The sequence below is a fragment of the Anabas testudineus genome, chromosome 16, assembly GCF_900324465.2.
Source record: "Anabas testudineus chromosome 16, fAnaTes1.2, whole genome shotgun sequence".
Lineage (NCBI taxonomy): Eukaryota > Metazoa > Chordata > Actinopteri > Anabantiformes > Anabantidae > Anabas > Anabas testudineus.
Window position 1 is genome coordinate 20,728,562 of NC_046625.1, and position 20,018 is coordinate 20,748,579.

Consider the following 20,018-nt stretch of genomic DNA (forward strand, 5'->3'; position numbering starts at 1 on the left):
TCCCTATAAAACATCTTCAGACCACACTAATAGATTTTGCCCTTGTTTATTGACAACTAATAACATGTAGACAAGTTTATTCAGCAGATTAACATAATTCACCTTTTATTGGAAGACATTTGTCACGGTCTTCCTGTACCTCTGGTTCATTTCAACTAAGTTGCTGCTAGTAAGACACCTGGTGTGTTTTCTTCTCGGGTACTACTGCTTATGTTGGAAACACCATTAACATAAGAGACTCATTTTTGACCTAAGATTTGTTTTGGTATGCTGCGTATCACTTATTTCTTTAGACAGAGACACAAATCTAACAAAAGCACAGTCCCGACAGATGGAGCTGGTCCTATGAATCGTCTGCTTGGCCAGCTCTGTTGCACATGAGTTTGGCTGCCAGTGATCCATATGTCTGAGTCTTTGCCTCAGGCTGCACTTTGTCTGTGTGCCTTCTCCCTGTGAACACAGACAACACAGCTCATTAGATGGACCCTGCTGCTAGGGCTGCAGACACCAGTGGTCAGATAAATCTAGGGTCATTCCCGGCCGATTCATACTGTCACTGCCGACTAATCAATGCACTATACCCAATATAAACAGGTCATCACCAGCCGACTTTGTTGTGAAGAGAGCTGATTAAAAGTGGTTCAAACACTTACCAGGGATCTTGTCCATTGGGATAAAATTGCGGTCTTGTTGCTTTATTTTTGGCCTGTTTCGTGCTATCAGAAAAACTCCAAGGAAAGATAGAAGACAACTGGAAAAAAATGAGAAAGAGCCAACACCATGTTACAGCACATTTCACTTTTCAACAACATGCAATTACTGGAGTGTTCTTGAAAACTTACCCAAATAGGAACATAAAAATGTTAAGTAAAGCCACACCTTCAAACTCCTGGTAAAATACAATCCCTGCAAAATAAAAACGCAGATTTTATTCAATGTAATTTCGTACAACACGAGGAAGTTGAGGCTGATGTCTGCATGTTAGCATTTAGCTCAAAGCGTTATCTGATGGAGCCACTACCATGACACCTTTAATGTTGTTGAATGAATTGTACATTTGTTGGGGATCATTTTCAATAATACATATTGTGTAAAGAAACATGTTGAACAATGCAGCAGTGTGGTTCAGTAGAGTGTCTATATAAGCCTACACATGTTGGAGACATTCAATACTGGTTTTGTTTTCTTTTCCAATTGGTTCATACTACAAATCATTTGTCGTATCCTTTTAATTGGAAAACAAAATGCAATAACCAGCCGTAAGAAGCCGTTTGGCTTGGGAACCACAGAACCAGACAGCCTGAACCAAAGAGTCAGTGACAGTGTTATGGCTGACGTACCTGCAACAATTGCACTTGCAGTGAAAAACACAAAGTTGATAGGAACCACCTCTGTGGCATCAAACATTTTCATTGCCTGATTGAGAAATCTGTGGAGAGAATTTTTTAAAGACGTTTAGTGAATACAGTGACCCTGGTTATATTGGCACTATGCAGCAGTCTGTTTACCCGACATAATACTGTGGGTAGGCTGCAGGTACAACGTCGCCATGTACAATATGTTATTTTCTTCAGTTTGTTCTGGAGCTGGAAAGGCAAACTTGAATGGAGCTTGAGGTGAGAATGAGGAATTTCAGTAATAAGAGTCTGAAAGGGAGAAAAACAGAAGTAAAGAGAGAAAAAAACCTTGACTAACTTGATCTGGAATGCGCAGGAGGCGACCATGACGACAACCATGACGTAGAAGATTGGGTAGATGAGCTGCAGCTGACCTTTTATCGACTCTGTGATCATCCCTGACACAGCTTTGACTGAGATGACTGTCAGAGAGGCTGCAGCAACACAGAAACAAAAAAAAAAACAAACTAAAACTAAAGATCACTTCAGTGTTTAGTTGTACAACTTGTACAAATGAAGTCAGGTAGCCAGGCAACAAGCACCCTCTGACTACCTAAAATGTTTAATCCTTAACCTCGACCCTCAGTCAGGCATCTTCGACCCAGATTGATAACTATCTGTACCTACCTAGTAGCGCCACCAGCAGCATCACAATGACGATGTGCTTCACATTCCTCTTCTTGTACAGATAGAGCAGGATGCAAAACACGACGACCTCTATAAACTGCGTGAGAGAGTGAGATGAGCAAAATAAATCATTCATTGATTGATTAGTTAAACTTTGCATAGAAAATTCTAATTTGAGCTGCTCTGACCATTTTATCCATAAAACAAAGTGGTGCACGCAGGCAGCAAGCAGCACACTTTAATTGAAACAAATGGCCATGGCAGAAAAATGAAATGAATTTCTGGTCTTCAGTGAGAAGGGCCTGGGGCTGTCCTTGTGAGTCCAACAGCATTCAACTGTTCAGGGATCTCTGATAAAAACACCACAGAGCTCTAATGGATGGACAGGAGGAGAACTGGGGGAAAACGGGCAAGCTGACCTTTAAAAGTTTCACAAAATCATCCCTGAGTCTCTAAATATATTGAACACAAGGTTTATTTTGTGATTTCATTCCACTTTTTACAAGTGGATTTGAAAAGAACTGAGTCACTTGCGATACATGACGCACACATTGAGGTTACACAGAGCCCATTCAGATGAAATCACTTGATAACAGTGTGACCTCTAGAAATGATGAGACGACAGTGATGGATATTTCATTCTCTCTGATTAATCAACACCTAGAACTAATCCCACATTTGTTCCTCCACAAGCTGGGGAGTATTCACTCCACCAGAAAGTGAAAACAGCATCTATCCTGCAGCTAGAAGTAGCAAGACTATCGCAATTCTGTTTAATCACCCAACTGTATTTTCCTAACATCGCACAATCGCTGCTTTTACAAAATATGTGTGTTTGCATCAGTTCAGCTTGAAGAGTAGATTGTGAAATATGGCTGAGAGAGATGCTGTGCCCTGAATAATGATGGCGCTGCAACCCATGACATATTCACTGTCTCCACCACTGGCTAGCACCCCCAATGAGCTGCTACCAGCTATCTGTTATCCCTTTAGCTTCAACTCTGCTCGGTCTGATGGATTATGTGCAGATAATCGGTCTCCTCCACATACGGTAAGGGAAATATTCAGGACGTGGACAAACATGCACACATTAGTAGTTTCCAGAGTAAGAAATCACAGACGACCTTCCACTGCAGAAATCTTCCATCTGTGACTTGTGTTCACATTCAGAGGCAACATTTACATTTTTTGTGATAAACAGCTTTTGAGAAAATCACTTTGTTTCAGCTCTGTACTTTGCTCTGGATCCATCACTATGGTAACAGCTATGTTGATGCCATTGCTGCCTGAGGCAAAAATGGAGTAGGAGAGCACATGGGTGAGAGTTAATGCACTCGCAGACCATGAGGTGGGGGCAGTGTTTTTTTATTTAATGCTGAGTGCAAAAAACAACAATCTTGGTTTTAATGGAGGGAGAAGTGGGTTCATCCATATGAGTTAGAGCACAACAGGAAATCTTTCATGGGTGCAAGAATTAATTACATCGCTCTCTGAGTTCAGGTGGTTCAGCAATTGTATTTCAACTTGTTGACTGAGGATTCAGTAGAAAGTGGTTGAGGTTAGTGAGTCTGTAGACAGGCTGACTAACCTGATTAAAGGCTGTTGCTAAAAGCATGAACTCAGAAAGGGCACGGTTACATATACAAAATACTACACACAGTGTTATTATAAATGGACTCAAATAGGAGAGTTTGGAAAAATGACATACAAGGTAAAGCAGGAAGTGCCAGCTGACGGCATAATACTGGACCAGATGGGCTGTGATGTGTGTGGACGTGTGTGGGGCAAAGGTCACCAGAAGATAGGTTCCTGTTATTGCCAGGGTGCCACCTATGGAGGAAAGACAGCAGAGAGTGGTGACATGGTTGTGAAAGCCTTGCTGAAAATGTTCTTTTTTACATATCGGACTGTATTTTACATTACAGAATTAAAACTCACTCATTATTTATTATTACAACTTTTAACGTAGATTTAAATCTGTTGTTAGGTTGTAAAAGCCTTTGTAAACTGGGTACTGCTGAGAGTTTGCTCTCAGTGACCCCTGTCTTTATAAATACAACACCCGTGCAATTAAACTTTTCCAATATGTGGCTGACAAAACAATAACAAAATTGACACAAAACTGTTGATTTATCCAGGAAACTAACAGCATGCACAGCTGTGTGGTGCTGATATGAATTTCCAGCCTGGCAGCTGTAAAGATCATTATTGTGACCACCATCAAAACTGTACCATTTAGCAGCACACTGCACAAATTGCTATGACAAACAATAGCTTTTCATAAAACAATATAATAGGAGAGGTCTGATGAATAAACCATGTCTTTTAAAGGCCTAGTGAATAAAATGATTCATTTCAGCCCAAATTAATGTTTTTTTTTTAGCCACAGGATTTTTTTTTGCCATCTGGGAAGTCATTTTGCTAAATCTTATCAGAAGATGTGAAGTCAAAGCAACAATCTGAGAGGACATGTTAGGTCCTCAAGAGCTATGATAGCAACATTTGCTTACCAACAATGTCAGAGGCACGCACCGTCTCCTTGAGGAAAACCACAGATATCACAGCGCTGGCTGGGAAGTGAAAATATATTTGTTAGTTTTCCCACCAACACTGCAGTCTAGCACAATATCATCTCAGCTCAGCTCAGCTCAGCTCAGCTCAGCTCAGCTCAGCTCAAGCACATCGTCTTCATATATACAGTGGTTATATATATGGTTTGTGGTTTCCTGCTTTCGTTTGTCATAAAGTGTGATCTGATCTTCATCTAATTCAAGAGTATTAACAAATATAATGTGCCTAAAATAATTACACAAACAAATCTGATCTTTCAAACCATTCAAACCTCACTGTGCTATTTCTTACCACTGCACATATACACAGTTACATTCAACACAGTGTCATTCAAATCGCAGAGAACACAACTCGCTCCCTCTTGATCACTATCAATTCTTATCCCCTGACAATTAAATTATTATTGGTGTTTGGGCTTTTACTCTAACCTCATCTTCTGCATTAATTTGTTTTTTGATGCCAGCTTAATCACAAGCAAGGTCTCAGACTTGACTGATATCGACTTGATAAAAAATAATGACATTAGGAGTGCTGCAAACAGATTACACTGCTGGCTATAAACGGGTTTACTGTAAATGGATGAGGAGTAATTACATTTTACCAGGCAACATGCAATGTGAGAATATAAGTGTAATTTCTGGAATACTGCGTGTACACACAAACTTTATGCCGTTACCATAAACACAATCACTTTCTTCATTATCAGTGGTGATATAAATGCATATATTGTGTAAACTTATGTATAGATATAAATAGATGTACACACTTGATCAAACACGCAACGCTTGACATGTTTATATTGACCAGCAGGATAAAATCTGTCTGCATGCCTAGATTAATGGAACTCATTAGGACTTCATAACACAGCATCAAATTAGAGCTAGACGCTATTGCATGACACATTTTTTCATGAAGGCATTCATCAATATCACTGTCAAAAAGTGTGACACTGAAAAACAATCAGTTTCACATGAGCTGAGCCTCAGATTAGTCTTCTTAATGTTTCCCCGGGACGTACACCGAACTGAGGGAGATGAATAAACATGCAGCAGTTGGCTGCCGCTGAGACTCAGTGAGGCAGGTACAGTGGAAGTGCAGACACAGGCTGATACACAGGTGGGGAGGCCACACAGGTGGACTAACTGCCTGAGACAAACAGGCAGTGGACAGACTGACAGGGAGGGAGGTCAGTTTACGTAACACACAGTGGCTGCTGTGTTGGAGGTTCCCCAGCACTTACAGTAACAACTAAGTAGCACATTTTCCAATATTATTTGGAGTGATGTAGCCGTGTATTCCCAGAAATATTTCAGCAGATGTGTTTGCTGAAGAATTTTGGACTCGACTGAGGTGAGCTACTGCCAGCCAGACGGGCGTACAGGTCACGGCACTCAGACAGAGACAGACTAATTGAACGGAAAAAAAAAAGAAAAAGAGAAAACCGCTGGAAAATACTGAAAAACAGACAGGCGGGCAGGTCGAGTTTGTATATAGGCTCTGCCAATGTCATAAGGAGATTAGCTACAGAGCATAAAGAGCTCAACATGTCAGAGACAGCATGTCAGGATGTCATACACTCACTATACGGCACAGTTTCTGCAAATGTTACTATGAATAAATACAGTTTTTACAACGGCCATAACCATATACAACATGATTTCAGTCAAATTGGAAGTTTATAAAGACTCTCGTTGGTATTCTGATGAAACAGTCAGTTGTTAAATATTTCATACTGCGAGCATGTTCACATACACATTTAGGACTCCTTCGTTGCCTCTGGGACCAGCTGGATCCAACGAGTAACCATAGCAACTCCATACAAAGTGAGATTCACACGGTTGATGAAATGGAAAAATGTGGCAACAGGAACCTCTGGGGTACACAGTTCTGTCATTGCCCCTGCACGTTTACGGAGGTGTGTGTGTGTGTGTGTATCAGATCAGTACTGCCCTCTACGTGCTCTTTCTCAGACATGTAGTAATGGGAACCTCCCTGTGGGAAAGCACACAGTGTCAAACATTCTCCCACCACTTAGATCTGACAGATGAAAGTGGTGAAAGTCTGGCTATCAACTCCCAGTGGACCTCAGATGTAACAAGTGCGCCGACATCACGCATGGAAAACGGAAGAAAAACGTTCGGAAGCACTGGAACAGCAGATTAATGTTGTCCAAGGTGCTGCACAGGACAAAAGAAAACTTGCGAACTACCTTAAGAACCACAGTGTAACCTTTTGTTGTGATTTTCCAGTTTACACGTGATGCGAGTGATGCTGACGCGGCGTGTGGATCGGGTTTGTCTTTATTTCCACCGTGCCAGCCTCCCTCCCCTCCCTCCCCTCCTGCATGTGATGACACTGAGAGCTGATCCTCTGCTTCATACAACACCATTTGAGATGATGCTGTCATTACTAATAGAGAGCAGTGAGCTCTGCGGACGGGGACAGTAGTAATTGCTCTCCGTGGAGCATTGGAGTGACAAGCGGATGACAGCGGCATCATCAGCTCTCCTACCCTGTCCTTTCCCTGCTCTGCTACAGCAAATTCCATTCATATGCGTTTTCTCCTATCCTCCTCCACCCACCCCACCACTTTCCTTCCTTTTGTTTACTCACCCATGGCCTCCTGCCGTCTGCCCCCCTACCCCCTCCTGTGAGCCTACACATGGCTCTTGGAAAACGGGTACCACAGCACCACAGGAGGGTTGTGTGTTACCATAAGGCCAGACTTGGATGTTTTTACACACCGCTACAGTTATGCAAGCATTAGTTTGTGTGTGTATGTGTGTGTGTGTGTGTGTGTGTGTGTGTGTTTCCTCATTTGAGTACAGTGTGAGTCAGCGCGAGGTGAGAGGTGGAGTCACGATGACAGCCGGCAACCTGCACATTTTCCCCTCAGCTCCACTTATTAACTCTGAGGAGGACTGAGCGTGTTCCCCTCCTTTACATTCCTCTTCATCTGTGCCTTCATTTATTGTTCAAGAGTCATCTTCAGGACACACTTCTCTACACAAGTCTCTAGCAATCCAAGTTTTTATAAGGATATAATGATGGTAAAATGAGAGAACAGTAATTGTTAATACATGCTTTCAGTAGCACGTAATCCTGAGGTCTTGCTATTGTGGTTAAAAGCAACAATATCATACAAATATACAATAAACAAGAGGCGCACACTATGAAACAAGACGTTTTGCTCAGTGCTTTATTCAAACCATTCATCCACTTGCGAGACGTGACTACAGGAAAACCGTGTGAAGCGTTGGGGTAATAACTGTCATTAATATCCACGACTTGCTGCCACCTCCAGCACAGTGAGTGATTAGTGGTGGGAGGTAAGAAGTGAACCTGTTCAATATTTAACCTGTATTTAGAGTGTTTGCACTGAGCAGCTGCCAGCTGTAGCAACCAGACAGGCTTTGTTTTGATTGGCTAATGAATCCAGTTCAGTTCACGACAGCTTTAGTTCACACTGCAGGCTGTAAAAATGAACATTTCTGGAGTGAGCTGTGGTATTTACAGTGCCAGAAAGAATGGGGGATTCTTGAATCAAATTGTTAGGAGTGGAAATGTTCATATTCATCTTCAGGGTCCAGGTGAACACGTACAACACCTACATTCATTTGTTTGTACTCGGTATAGAAGGTTTTATAGAACAGACTCCACAACACTATATTCAGAAAAGGCCATCCGTCTGCTCACAGCAGAATAAAATGTGGCACTAGGAAAGTGATGATGGTTTGAAACTACAACAATACCTGTTCTTTTTTGAGTGATCACATCTAATAATATCCTATGTTAGCTGCCATTCCTTATTGATGATGCCTGTAAGTGGGGTTTTCTCAGATATCACACTCAAAAGTCAAACTTTTCAGTACTTAGAGTAAATTATGCATGGCATTAAAAGGCCCAGATGGAAAAGAGCACATTTCACATGTCAGCCCCGCGTGTTGTTCCTTGAGGAAACAACATTTCTTCCAGCCTTTATGCATGGATAATGTATGAGGGGAAAAAAGGTTGCACTTACCTATGACAGACACACAGCCCAGCGGGGCTATGAGCGAAGCGGGGGCAAAGCCGTAGGCAGCAAAGTTCCCCAGTTCCCCAACACCCATGAGAAGCACACCGCACCACCACATCACCGATGTGTAGTAGGGCTTAGAGCCACGCTGAGACTGACGTACATGGGCATATTTCTGTCAGAGAGAGAAAGAGGGAACAGGAGCCTGAGGCATCACTCAGATTAAGTGGATCCAATAACTGGAGAGCTGCATAAGGCAAACTCAAACATACTCCACGCAGATAATAATAACTTAGACAGCCACATTCACAAATGCTTGGAAATACAGTACAATAAGAGATAATACAGTATTACAGTGGCTGCTGCACAACTAAAATAAATAAATAAATAAAACCCTAATGCTCTCTGTTGATTAGCATTTCATCTCAGAAGAAGCATGACACCTATTAAGGCAAATCAATGAGGCGGAAAGCTGCACAAGCATGCAAATCTATAATCATTACAGTTCCATCTATGTGAGCTTACACTTCCTATTAAACAACTGTTATCAGCCTTTCGCACATTTTCATGTAGCTGAAGCTGCCTCGGCTTCTCAATTTCTCGTACCTACCCCGCATGGTGGTGCCATAATATCCTCAATTACCGCAGCTGAATCAAAAGAGGGTTCGCATTTGCTGACAGAATGTAATTTAGAAAGCAATATTAGTATATTGGTGAATCACTGAATTGTGGATTATTAAAAAAAATGGTGTTCATTCTTAGACAGGTAATGTTTTAGACCGTAGTCTCTAAAGCCTCTCTGTCTGATGAATGCTAGAGGCTGTATGCTTGTACAATTACATGCATACTCTCTAAATACTGATTTGACAGCATGCAGCTCCAAACAACTGCTAACCCTTGAAACAGTGATAGATAAGGCATCAGGAGTGCATTATAAAACACTTTTTGGTTTTAAAATCAGTTCCAGACACCAAGTGAACGTCAAAAGCTGCATTGCATTGTTAATAACAGTGTTAAACTGGAATACATTTCTCATGTTTAAACATTCACTTTAAAGTAGCTTTAATAGAATCAAACAGACATTTCTGCCGTCTGCAGCTCAGTGCCTGCTGTGAACATGTCAGCAGATCACACATTCACTAATCATTACCAGTTCTGTGATGAACACACAATAGAGTTTGCTAAAGAGAGAGGAGACAGAAAGTATAGCATACAGGCGTTAAGTGGCTGCTGTGTGCTGCTGCGAGTGTCAGCTGGATTCAAGCGTTTCCTACCTGTATGTTGAGCGAGATGCTGATGAGGACATTCCCACATATAGAGATGATGATTCCCAGGAGATAGGCCTGTGGAAACAAACAGTAAACAGAGAGAAGATTAGGTGATGCTCTACTTGTCACACAACAGTTCCAAACACCCCATAATACTCCCTGCAAGTCTTCCATCCAGCTGTCACATCTGTCATTTCCATGACAACCCCTTAGAGTATTGTTCCCTTGGTGCTCTGTTTAATGTGTGTGTGTGTGTGTGTGTGTGTCTTCATCTAGATTTATGAAACAAACTTGGGTTTCATACCATTGTTCTGAGGATATTTCAAATGGATGAGGGTTACATCCTGGTGTTAGGGTTAACAGTTGAATTCAGACTAGAGCAAGGGTAGGGTTAGACATTTAGTTGTGGTGGTTGAGGTTGGATTAAGGTTATTTTATACATCACGTCAATCAGCTTCACCCAAATATTGAAAACTGTGTGTGTGTGTGTGTGCCTTCTTAGGTTTCATAATATATCCAACTGGCAAACTCACATGCTGTAAAACACAACAAACACACACATTTACTATACATATGTAAAACCACAAACACACCCTCACTCCTAACTTTCCCATGACACACGACACCTCACAAAGCTCTGGATGCAGCATGGTTCACACAAACAACCTGGTTCTGACGCACATGCAGTTTTAGTAATACACTGTTGGTGAACGTGGGAAAGTAATGTGGGAAGGTGCTCTCTGCAATGTGTGTGTGTGTGCGCATCTACTAGTAGTTGTGTAGTTTAGGTTAAGTGTAGTGGTTTCATCACAACTGTTTTTGCTTATTTCTAGTTATGCTTGCATAGGTGGCATGTAAGGCTGTACAAAGGCAGTAAAATGCTAACATCAGTATGTTTAATCTAAAATGTTTGCATTTTAATATGCTTGAGACACCATTAAAATACAGATGGTTAGCAGGTCTTCTTTTAATTTATGGTACCATTTCCTAATTATAGCACACTAATTGTAGCTGGAGGTGAGGGAATGTCATTATTTTTGCAGACCAACCATTAGTAACTCATCCAATAGCTGTTAACACATTTTCTTTCACCTGGATAAAAACATATTTAATGCCTCCTATCATAAGACTCTAATTGTTTAAATTTTGAAAACATCACATCATCAAATTCTTCTACTATGGGGAAAAGATAATAAGGACCTGAATCTGTAGCCAACTCTCTGCATGAATGCACAATTGGTGTTTAAGCGATGGAAGAAAAAACAACGACAACAAAACGTGTTTAAGTGTTTCAACAATATGCTGGGCTGCTTTCCCCCACACGCCTGGAAAATTATTGCCAAGAGGTAATTTAATTTTAAACATACCAGTGGCTGTGGGCAGACAAAGTTTACAAAGAAATAAAAGCACACAGTGGGGGCGGAACATGAATGATGAAAATCTAAAGAAAGAAGCTGAATCGCTCTAAAAGAAGTAACAGGCAGGCACATCCACGTGAAGTGATAAGAGGTGGAACAAAGGAATAAGAGGTGAAGAAAGAGAGAGAAGTGAGGTGGAGGATGAGAAGAAACGAGTGGGTTATGGTCAGTAACATCCATCTGATATAGTTGACAGGGAGATCACAGCACTGTGGTCAAATCATACCAGAATGAATGGAGTGGAAAGTATTTCCTCTGGTCTCCAAACACAATAGCTGATCACTAGCACACAGTCTACACCAGAAAAAACTGTTATTACCCTCTCTCTTTCTGTCAAGTAGAGATGAGCGCCAGAAAAAAATGATGATGGTACTCTTCTACGGAGCACAGTTTAATAACCTTTCTTTTAATGAGACCAGCAGCAGCAGCAGCAGCAGCAGCAGCAGCAGCAGCAGCAGCAGCAGCAGCAGCAGCAGCAGCAGCAGCAGCAGCAGGTCTGCAGGTGTCTCAAATCGCAGGGGCAACATGTGAGATTGGAACTAAGCACTAAGCATCTGCAATCCCAGCTACAGAAGTACAGTGTTACAGTTCATACTGATCTTTACAGGCAACAATAACCATGAGGTATTTTCTTACTTTAGAAATACAAACTGTAATATAATGATGTTTAACAATCCTCTATTTTCACTGCTGCCTGCCAAGCGCGAACAGAATAACCACATTTATACTCGCTCGCGGCCTGAGATCAACTAAATCAACATTTGCACTTCCTCAGACTTCCTAAGACCTCAAACTTCTATGGGCCTAGGTGTGACATCTGTGTAACTTATATGCACTTATGAATATAATATCCATTCCCAACATTTCCATTCCAGATAATCAGTGCAAACACAAACCACAAAGAAAGGAGAGAAAGCCAAAGTGGTGTGTGTTGTACAGAGCAATGATAGATTGAACAAAAAGGATTACCCAATACTGAATCAATTAGAATACAGGAGGCCATGAAATTAAGATAATATGATTGTCCTAGATTTAGATTTCATTTAAATAGACTATTGAGCAGACTATGTATCAACAACGTGCCTCGTGTTGGTAGTGTGAGCTAAATACTAACATGAGTTTCCTTACATGCTCTTAATGACCACAGCATCACGCTGATGTTCAGTTGGTATAAGGTTTATCATGTTCAAGCTGTTTTTCCTTTAGCTTAGAATGAGACTTTTTATATTATTATAGCAGATTAGCATGCTACTATATTTCTACAGTGGCCCAGAATGGACGAACAACAAACAGGTAAACTAACAATATTTTCTATTGTACATGGAAGCAATAGTTTTTTATATGGAATAGGTGAACTAAATTCAATTTCTAATGATATAGCTGCATAATCTCCAAACTTGACATTGCTAGTCAATGCAGTTGTAGATGACACCTGATGATCTGCAACCTCCACACTCCACCGCCATATGCTACTAAATGTTACAAGTGACACGTTAAGAACCCCAAATGTCAACTTCATCATGGCACGGTAAGTCAAAAGCAATACTTCAATAATAGCAATAATGTCTATATGAGTATGTTTTACGAGAAAGGTACTGCTGTTGCTAGAACTACACGGTGCTGTGGTTGCTGTGTGACTGAAATTGTGAATCCAATGAAAAATCGAAATATGACAAAAAAATGCTGTTTGTAAAAGATGAAAAGTCTCATGTTAGCATCTTAATTTGGACTTCAGTCAGAGTACATATTGAAAATCCAAGCTTATAGCACTGATTACTCAAAACTAACTTGTTGTCTGAGCCTGTTTGGTGACACAATATGCACAATGCCACACTAAAACCTACTAACCTAGTTTTGACTTATTCTATCACACGTAATGAAATCCACCAGGTCACTACTCTTTATTGCATCACACAACGTCATCATTTCCTGACCAGGCTGATCCAGAATTTAAGCCAACTGGGTCATTTTCAATTGAAATCCACCACACACAGTCCAGTCCTCCGTTTCACTGCCTCTATCTTATCTTCACCCTCCATCCCACTTTGTCCTTGACACATCTGATGAGTCCACTGACCTCACAAGGCATGATGCCCCACCAGGGGAAAACAGGATTTGACTGACTCTGCGTGATGATTGCAGTGTTGTCAGAGGTAAACAGGATTTGGGACGTGGAGGGGATCAGATTGGCATCTTGGTGATGAGATTCCTGGGGGACTGACATTATATCAAGGTAAAAAGTGTGTGCTGGTGTGTGTGTGGGTGTGTGCAGTGCTAGACTCCGTCCTCAAACGATAAAGCAGACAGACAGAGAGCTGAGCTGACTGTCTAACAGATGACTACCGCTCTAGTGGTAATTCATGATCAGAGAGGTTGCGTCATCCTTCAGACCAGCTGTGCTCTGTTCACTAAAGCAAGATCAATAACCTTGTGAAGCTTCACAGGACCGTGTAAATGTTCCGCTGCTTTGGTGTTCCTGAGCCTACAACGAGGCTGGCTGGTTAATACTGAGAGGGGCCAGGGGGCAGAGCAAGGTGCTTGACTGTTGTGTGTGAGACAGTGTTGCACTGTTTTAGAGTTGGTGGATGTACAGTCTGACTTTTTTCCACAGCCTAGATTATTTCACATCAGATCTAACTAGTGAATTCAGCCTAATTGCAGGAAATTATTCTTTTTGTTTGTTTGTGCGTTTGTTGTGTCGAGTTGGCGAAAAGAGAGAGCACGTTTGTTTACAGTACAGGGTGTCACAGCGGGCGTCGAGCACCTTACCCAGACGGCAGGAGGCTAATGCTCTTCTCACAGAGGGAGACCAATCTACTCAAAAGAGCACGAGAGAGAGGAAACAGGACAGAGAGAGAGTTTTCCTGTCACAGGAAGAGCAAACAAAGCAGTCGAGGCAGGCAAGGCCGGTACAGTGGGAGTGCCTCGGCTTGTCGGCTTACTTAGCAAACATTACACACTACAAATATCATGTGAAGGAAAGCAGAACACTTCACAACACGAAGCTCCCCATGCTGCACTCAGCAAGGTTGATAGGTGACAGTAGAAAAACAAGTACTCTAGGTAGAATTGTTTATTTCACATCATCAATTATGACGTTATGGATTGTACATATTGATGCGTTTATGAATTTAATGATGCAGATATACACTCTTTTGATAACCACGCGCTTCGAATCTCATTCTAATCTGTTTTGTATTGTACTGTGCAGAGTGAGGAGTTGCTTCACACCATCGATCAATAAAGTTTTAGGGTTATACTGTATTTTGTACTAATCCTATTCAGAAAAGTAACAAGTAACTCTAATTATAAATTAAACAGAGTAACAGTAGTGAAGTTGAAGAAGGTGGAACTGGCTTCCATTACTGATATTTAGTTTATTTATATTCTTGGTTGTGTTCTACATTTCAGAATATCTGTTCAATTTCAAAGAGGACTTCTGATGGCAACACATTATTTGCAGTTTTCAGTATTGCTAAATCTCCTGGAAATTAAGATTTGCCTTTGATGAAGTCTTCTGCATTTGTCCGGTTGCTTCAGAACTGCCACGTGAGGAAGCCGTCTGTACCACAACTTTCTTTAAGCTTGTAAAAATGCAATTCATTTGTTAGAAAGAGATCCAGTCCACAAAATGTCACCAGAAAACAACTGACAACAGCTTAACTGCCAAACACAAGACACAACGATGCTGACTGAATAGCACAGTTAGTTTTTAATGCAGCTGCTGGAGTCTTAATAAACAGCAAAGTTACCATGGGAATAGGAGATGTTAATTGGATTCTTTAACATGACACTGACATTGATTGTGAGGGAAACAGGCAGCAGATCAAATGGGTCCAACTGCAGAGGTTGAGCAACTTGCAAATATCAGCATCAACAAATGCAAAAAATAGTACAAACTGTGAGCTGCATGAACACATTTGTCATCAAGACGCGATCAGCTGTGTCAACTATTGTTTAATGTCTTGTGGTGGACTTGAATCAATGTATTGTGTTAATTCTGTGACATAAATGTCAGAGGGAAAGAATCTAGTCATTTGTCGCTGGAGGATTACAGACTTTACAAAAGGCGTGCACCAGTGAAAATGGTGTTCAGGTCAGTCTTAAGCATAAGACCGAATGCACACAAACAGCCTGAACCCATGGATCATCCTCGTAAAGACACGTCCGACATCCTACATGCTATTGCTTGTGCTCAAAACTAACTCTAATCACTGAATAAGAACAGAACACACAACCTTAGCTCATCTGCAGCCACTAACGACAAGCCGCCCGCCTGAATCAATTAAAACGGAACGGACGGGATAGCTGACGAGGAGACTGACAGCAGTGAACCTCTTCGTCCTCCTTGCTAGGACACTAGCCCACAGACAGAGACACTGACAGCGTAGCCCATTGTGTCCACTGACAATGGGGATCTGTCCCTCTCTTGGACGAGCTGACCTCTGGGCAAAGCCCTTCAGTCTCTGCTCAGAGGTGGTGGGCACATATACACAGTGGGTATGAAGACTGTCAGCTCAGATTTAAATGAATAGACAGAAGGACAAGGACAGAGTGCAGGGACACTAAATAGATTACTTTGCTTTTCTAGGAAATTTATAGTGGATATTTAGACATACAGCAAGTGATATGTCCAAATATCCTCAGCTAATTACATAGAAATCTAGACAGGAGCTGTGGGAATGACTTGAACTAAGTGACCTCAGAGCTGCTGTTATCAGGAAAATGTTAAAATATTAACAGCACTGTGGCCAAGTTTGTTGCAGTCTTTACAGTCTCCATTATTCACCTCCTTTCTATGGAAACTGTGACGTGAGAACAGTTTAAAATTATCTCCAGGCTTGACTGCATAGCGCATGAACCCATATTGCATGTGATGTGTAAACAGCAGTGGAAGTATGTGCATTTACTTATGTATTTGATTTTACTGCATTTCAATAGTCAAATGTTGTTCTTGTGCTCCACTAGGTTGAGAGTATAAATTTAGAAGTAAGGAAGAATACTGTGGCCAACATTAGATACAGCAGTTAAGGGGGATAAAGGCCTTATCCAAGAGCAACACTGTGGTAAAGATGAGAGAGAGGGACAGGTGCAGCTTTTTCCCCTCTGTCTCAACTAGACTTACTTTAATCCAACCAGTCTGGGGACTGAACCGGTAACCAGCTTGTTTCTCTAATGTTTAAACCACTTGTTGATTCCTGGTCTATTCTCATGTTTCAGTTGTTAGCTGCTCCACCACAGAGACATTTTGCACTCCAGTACAACTCCACCACCCACTATGACCTCAACAGTAAACATATAGTAGAATCACCACCATAGTAGAGTACTGAGAAATGATAACCTTGTAGAAGTAGAACTCATGGTAGAGCTGCTGTACTGAACTGCACTGTACACTTGTTCTTAATAAAATACCCAGTGAGTATATGTCCACTTGTAATGAGTTCTTTTCTATTGTTGTATCAGTGCAGCTGTTTAAGTCAGCTGTCTTACTACTCTGATCAATCTCACTCTCCTCCCACCTCTCAGTTTATTACCTAACCTAGTACAGGATAAAGTGTGCACATGCACTAAAACCAGTCACCAACTGGCAATTGGGCATCCAATGGGATAAACGTAACTCCTGTCACTTTCACATTTGCAGTCACACCAATGCAAACACTTAACTCTGGAAGGCAGCGACGTGTGAGACAGACAGATCAGATACTGTCTGTCCCCTGGAGGTACGAATGTTCTCTGGGATGGTGGGTAGCTCAGGACAGAGAGGGAGCTGGGACCATTAGCCAGTTGTTCAGGACTCTTACAGTAGATCCATTCTTTCACAGCCCACCCATGAGCCATTACTCATTACTCACGCCTCTCTTTCCTCCTCTGTTACTCTCTCTATCTCTCTTCACAGTGGTAATGTCACACAGAGGAAACACGGCACAAAGAGAGAGAGAGAGAGAGAGAGACATTCACAGGGGAAGAGGAGCATGAGAAGAATGCATGTCTGCATGCAGGGTAGGAGGCGAGACGGCGTACCCGCACATAGCTGGACATTAGTAAACGCACAAACATAATGAAAGAGAGAAACTTTTCATGATGCAAGAGTCCACTACACAAAGTTAAAAGTTCAAAAGAAATAAAAAGCCTTTCAACACAATGATTTAGACATGATCACTTTGGAAAATAGTCGTGACAGGTGCCAACACCGATAGATCTCTGCAGTCTGGCTTCCTCATCCACACTGAGTGCTCATTAACCAAAGAGCTTTAAAGGCTGAAGTTGTAGCTTGACTTTTTTCTTTTTAAGAGTCCAACTAAACCTCCTCCTGGCTGTTAGTGTGAGACTTCCTGTTCCAAATGGAGTTTAGAGAGAAAGTTACAGCTCAGATGATGTATATCACACCTATAGTAAGGATGGGAGGTACTGACTGTGAGGATGTATTTTATTCTAATCTATTTGAACCAGATATTATAAAATAACTAGTTGGACAAGTGTCATCAACTGTTTCCTGATGAATTTGAGACAATTGACAACGTGCATCTTCGGTTCCTTCTCTCTTTATCTGATTATCTGACAGTTCAACAAACTTACCTGCAGGGGATTTTCCAGGATCTCAGCCCGGTGAGCCTGAGCTGTGGTCAAATGAGGAGCCGCATGTGGAGAGCTGGAATTCGCCATGTTTTTCCTTATCATCCAATAAGGAAATAATAATATTCTTCTAGATCACAGCACCGTCTCTCTTCACATGTTTGTCCGCTGTTTTTCACCTCATCCCGTCTCATGCATCTCACGTCCCCGTCGCTCGAGAAGAAAAGTTCCTCATTGTTGTCAAGCGGATCAGGAGTTTGTGAGGATTTCAAGTGCATGTGGGAAAACGAGCTTCCCAGTTTCAGCAGGCTACATGAGGGGCGTGAAAGGTGGAGCTGGAGTGGTATAATCGTTTGTTTATTTTAAGAAGTAGATTAGATTTGGGTGATTTCAATATGAATGTTTCTATTCATAAGAAAAAAAAAAGAAAACTCTCAATCAACCACTGTGATGTACGACATTACAGGGTGCACTTTAAGGCAGCATAAGAGGACAGGTGTGGCACAGAAAGAAAGCTGAGCGCAGGTGAGCTACAGGTGCAGCTGCAAAGAAGAACTGCATGATTTTGATGGCCTCACTTCACACAGAGAAAGTGAACAACAGAAAAGTGGTTTAAGTTAGCTCATAGCACTGTCAAAAAAAAAGAAGGTTAAATTGACAATGTGACACGTGTGATATGAAATTATAATACATTTAAATACAAGAAATAACAGGCCGCTTAAATGAGTTTGTTGCAAAAAGTAAGTACTTACTTATAGATCATACATAAACATAAAATACACAACATCTGTTAATGGATCATACTTTTGACTAACTCACACATACTTTATTCAAGTTTAGTTTAAAAAACAAAAAACAAATATTTGTTACAGGTGAGTAGCTGACAATCCAATTCCCCGGAATACTCCTGACACCTAAACCTGTCCTTAACAAAACAATCCAATCCCTGCCTGTAGTTTCAGTGATTAACTACAAGCAAAAAGACATAAAAAAAGTAACTACTTGAATTACTGTGTCTGTGTCTACATGAATATAGAACTAAAAGCTACCTAATGTGGATATACTGCTGCTGTTATAATATAATAGAGCTAGTTCACTACCCCCCAACACTGACTTTGATTAAACATCTGTCAGGTTATTGAACACAGTAGAGTACACAGTGATATATTAGAAATGAATAGGTCAGTGCCATAATATAAGGATCATATTGCTACATATTGTCATCCTCCATGTGAAAGTTGAAATGAAAAGTCAGTTTGGTACTTTGGTACAAAGGTAGTGCTAAAGCCTTTTAAGCCAGTAGAAAGTCAACATAATGCCTTAGGTTTGTGTAATTCATCATTCTGAGTAAGTGTGTGTGGATCGTACTAACTCTGGATGGAATAACACCTACTTTTAATAAATGCTATACAGGACTTGATCAAATATTTATACGATGGTGAAATAAGAACTTATGGTATTTTTTGGTGGCTCCCCAAGAAACCACATAAGGCCCCATCAGAGAGGCTTCAGGTGTCAGTGCTCCAGATGGTTTCAAACAAGATGCCATCTGCTGGGCAAAGTCATGATGGCAGAGAAATCTGGCTGACCACTGATTAGACTCATTCTCACCAACAGACAACAGGTGTTTCATGTGTCTGGATGTGCAAATGTATTCCCATCCACTTCTCATTATAGCTTTAGAAAAACCTCATCAGCAGCTGAAAGGGGAATGAAAAAAAAAAAAAAGGATCATCATCAATAAGCAACGTCAAACAAAGATGACCACATCAAGAAGGTGGTATCTGATCTCCATTCAGCGTGGGCCCAGCTGTGGGTATGTCCTCTGTCAAAGGGATGAAGTGAGACACATTGTTGTTGTGTCTTTAATGGGATCTCACTGATCCAGTTTTCTGAAGAGGTGAATAATGAACGCTTCTTTGTTGTCGTGCGATGAGACTACGGCTTTCCTTCAAATATAAACAGCCTTTCCTGACACACACACTCTGCAATTACTCATGAGAGCTACGCCTACATTTGTGTTGGGCCTACCACTACGTCACTACATTTACAGTATAAACCACCACCTTTTTGGTCCAATAAGCAATATTAACAGTTGCTAACTACTACTACCAAACCAACAAGCCATCTATCTGCTCTCCTCCGCCTC

General features: G+C 41.3%; 1 protein-coding gene across 1 annotated transcript; it reads right to left on the reverse strand.

Moving 5' to 3' along the window:
* Positions 1-30: 30 nt before the first annotated feature.
* LOC113168920 (NIPA-like protein 2) lies at positions 31-18,146 on the reverse strand. The gene is made up of 11 exons (XM_026369994.1): positions 17,873-18,146; positions 9,885-9,953; positions 8,617-8,785; positions 4,535-4,594; positions 3,733-3,854; positions 2,025-2,121; positions 1,696-1,831; positions 1,341-1,429; positions 843-906; positions 654-751; positions 31-450 (listed from the first exon to the last, which is right to left on the reverse strand). Exons 1-11 carry the CDS (start codon positions 17,972-17,974, stop codon positions 344-346), a joined length of 1,113 nt encoding a protein of 370 aa, XP_026225779.1. The 5' UTR covers positions 17,975-18,146; the 3' UTR covers positions 31-343.
* Between the last annotated feature and the right edge of the window lie 1,872 nt (positions 18,147-20,018).

Excerpts from the sequence above, each read along its gene's own strand:
- LOC113168920 (XM_026369994.1), bottom strand. The coding sequence starts at position 17,974 with ATGATAAGGAAAAACATGGCGAATTCCAGCTCTCCACATGCGGCTCCT. Across the intron at positions 9,954-17,872 it reads TCCTGGAAAATCCCCTGCAG|GCCTATCTCCTGGGAATCAT; the intron begins GTAAGTTTGTTG and ends TTGTTTCCACAG. Across the intron at positions 451-653 it reads CCCAATGGACAAGATCCCTG|GGAGAAGGCACACAGACAAA; the intron begins GTAAGTGTTTGA and ends CTGTGTTCACAG.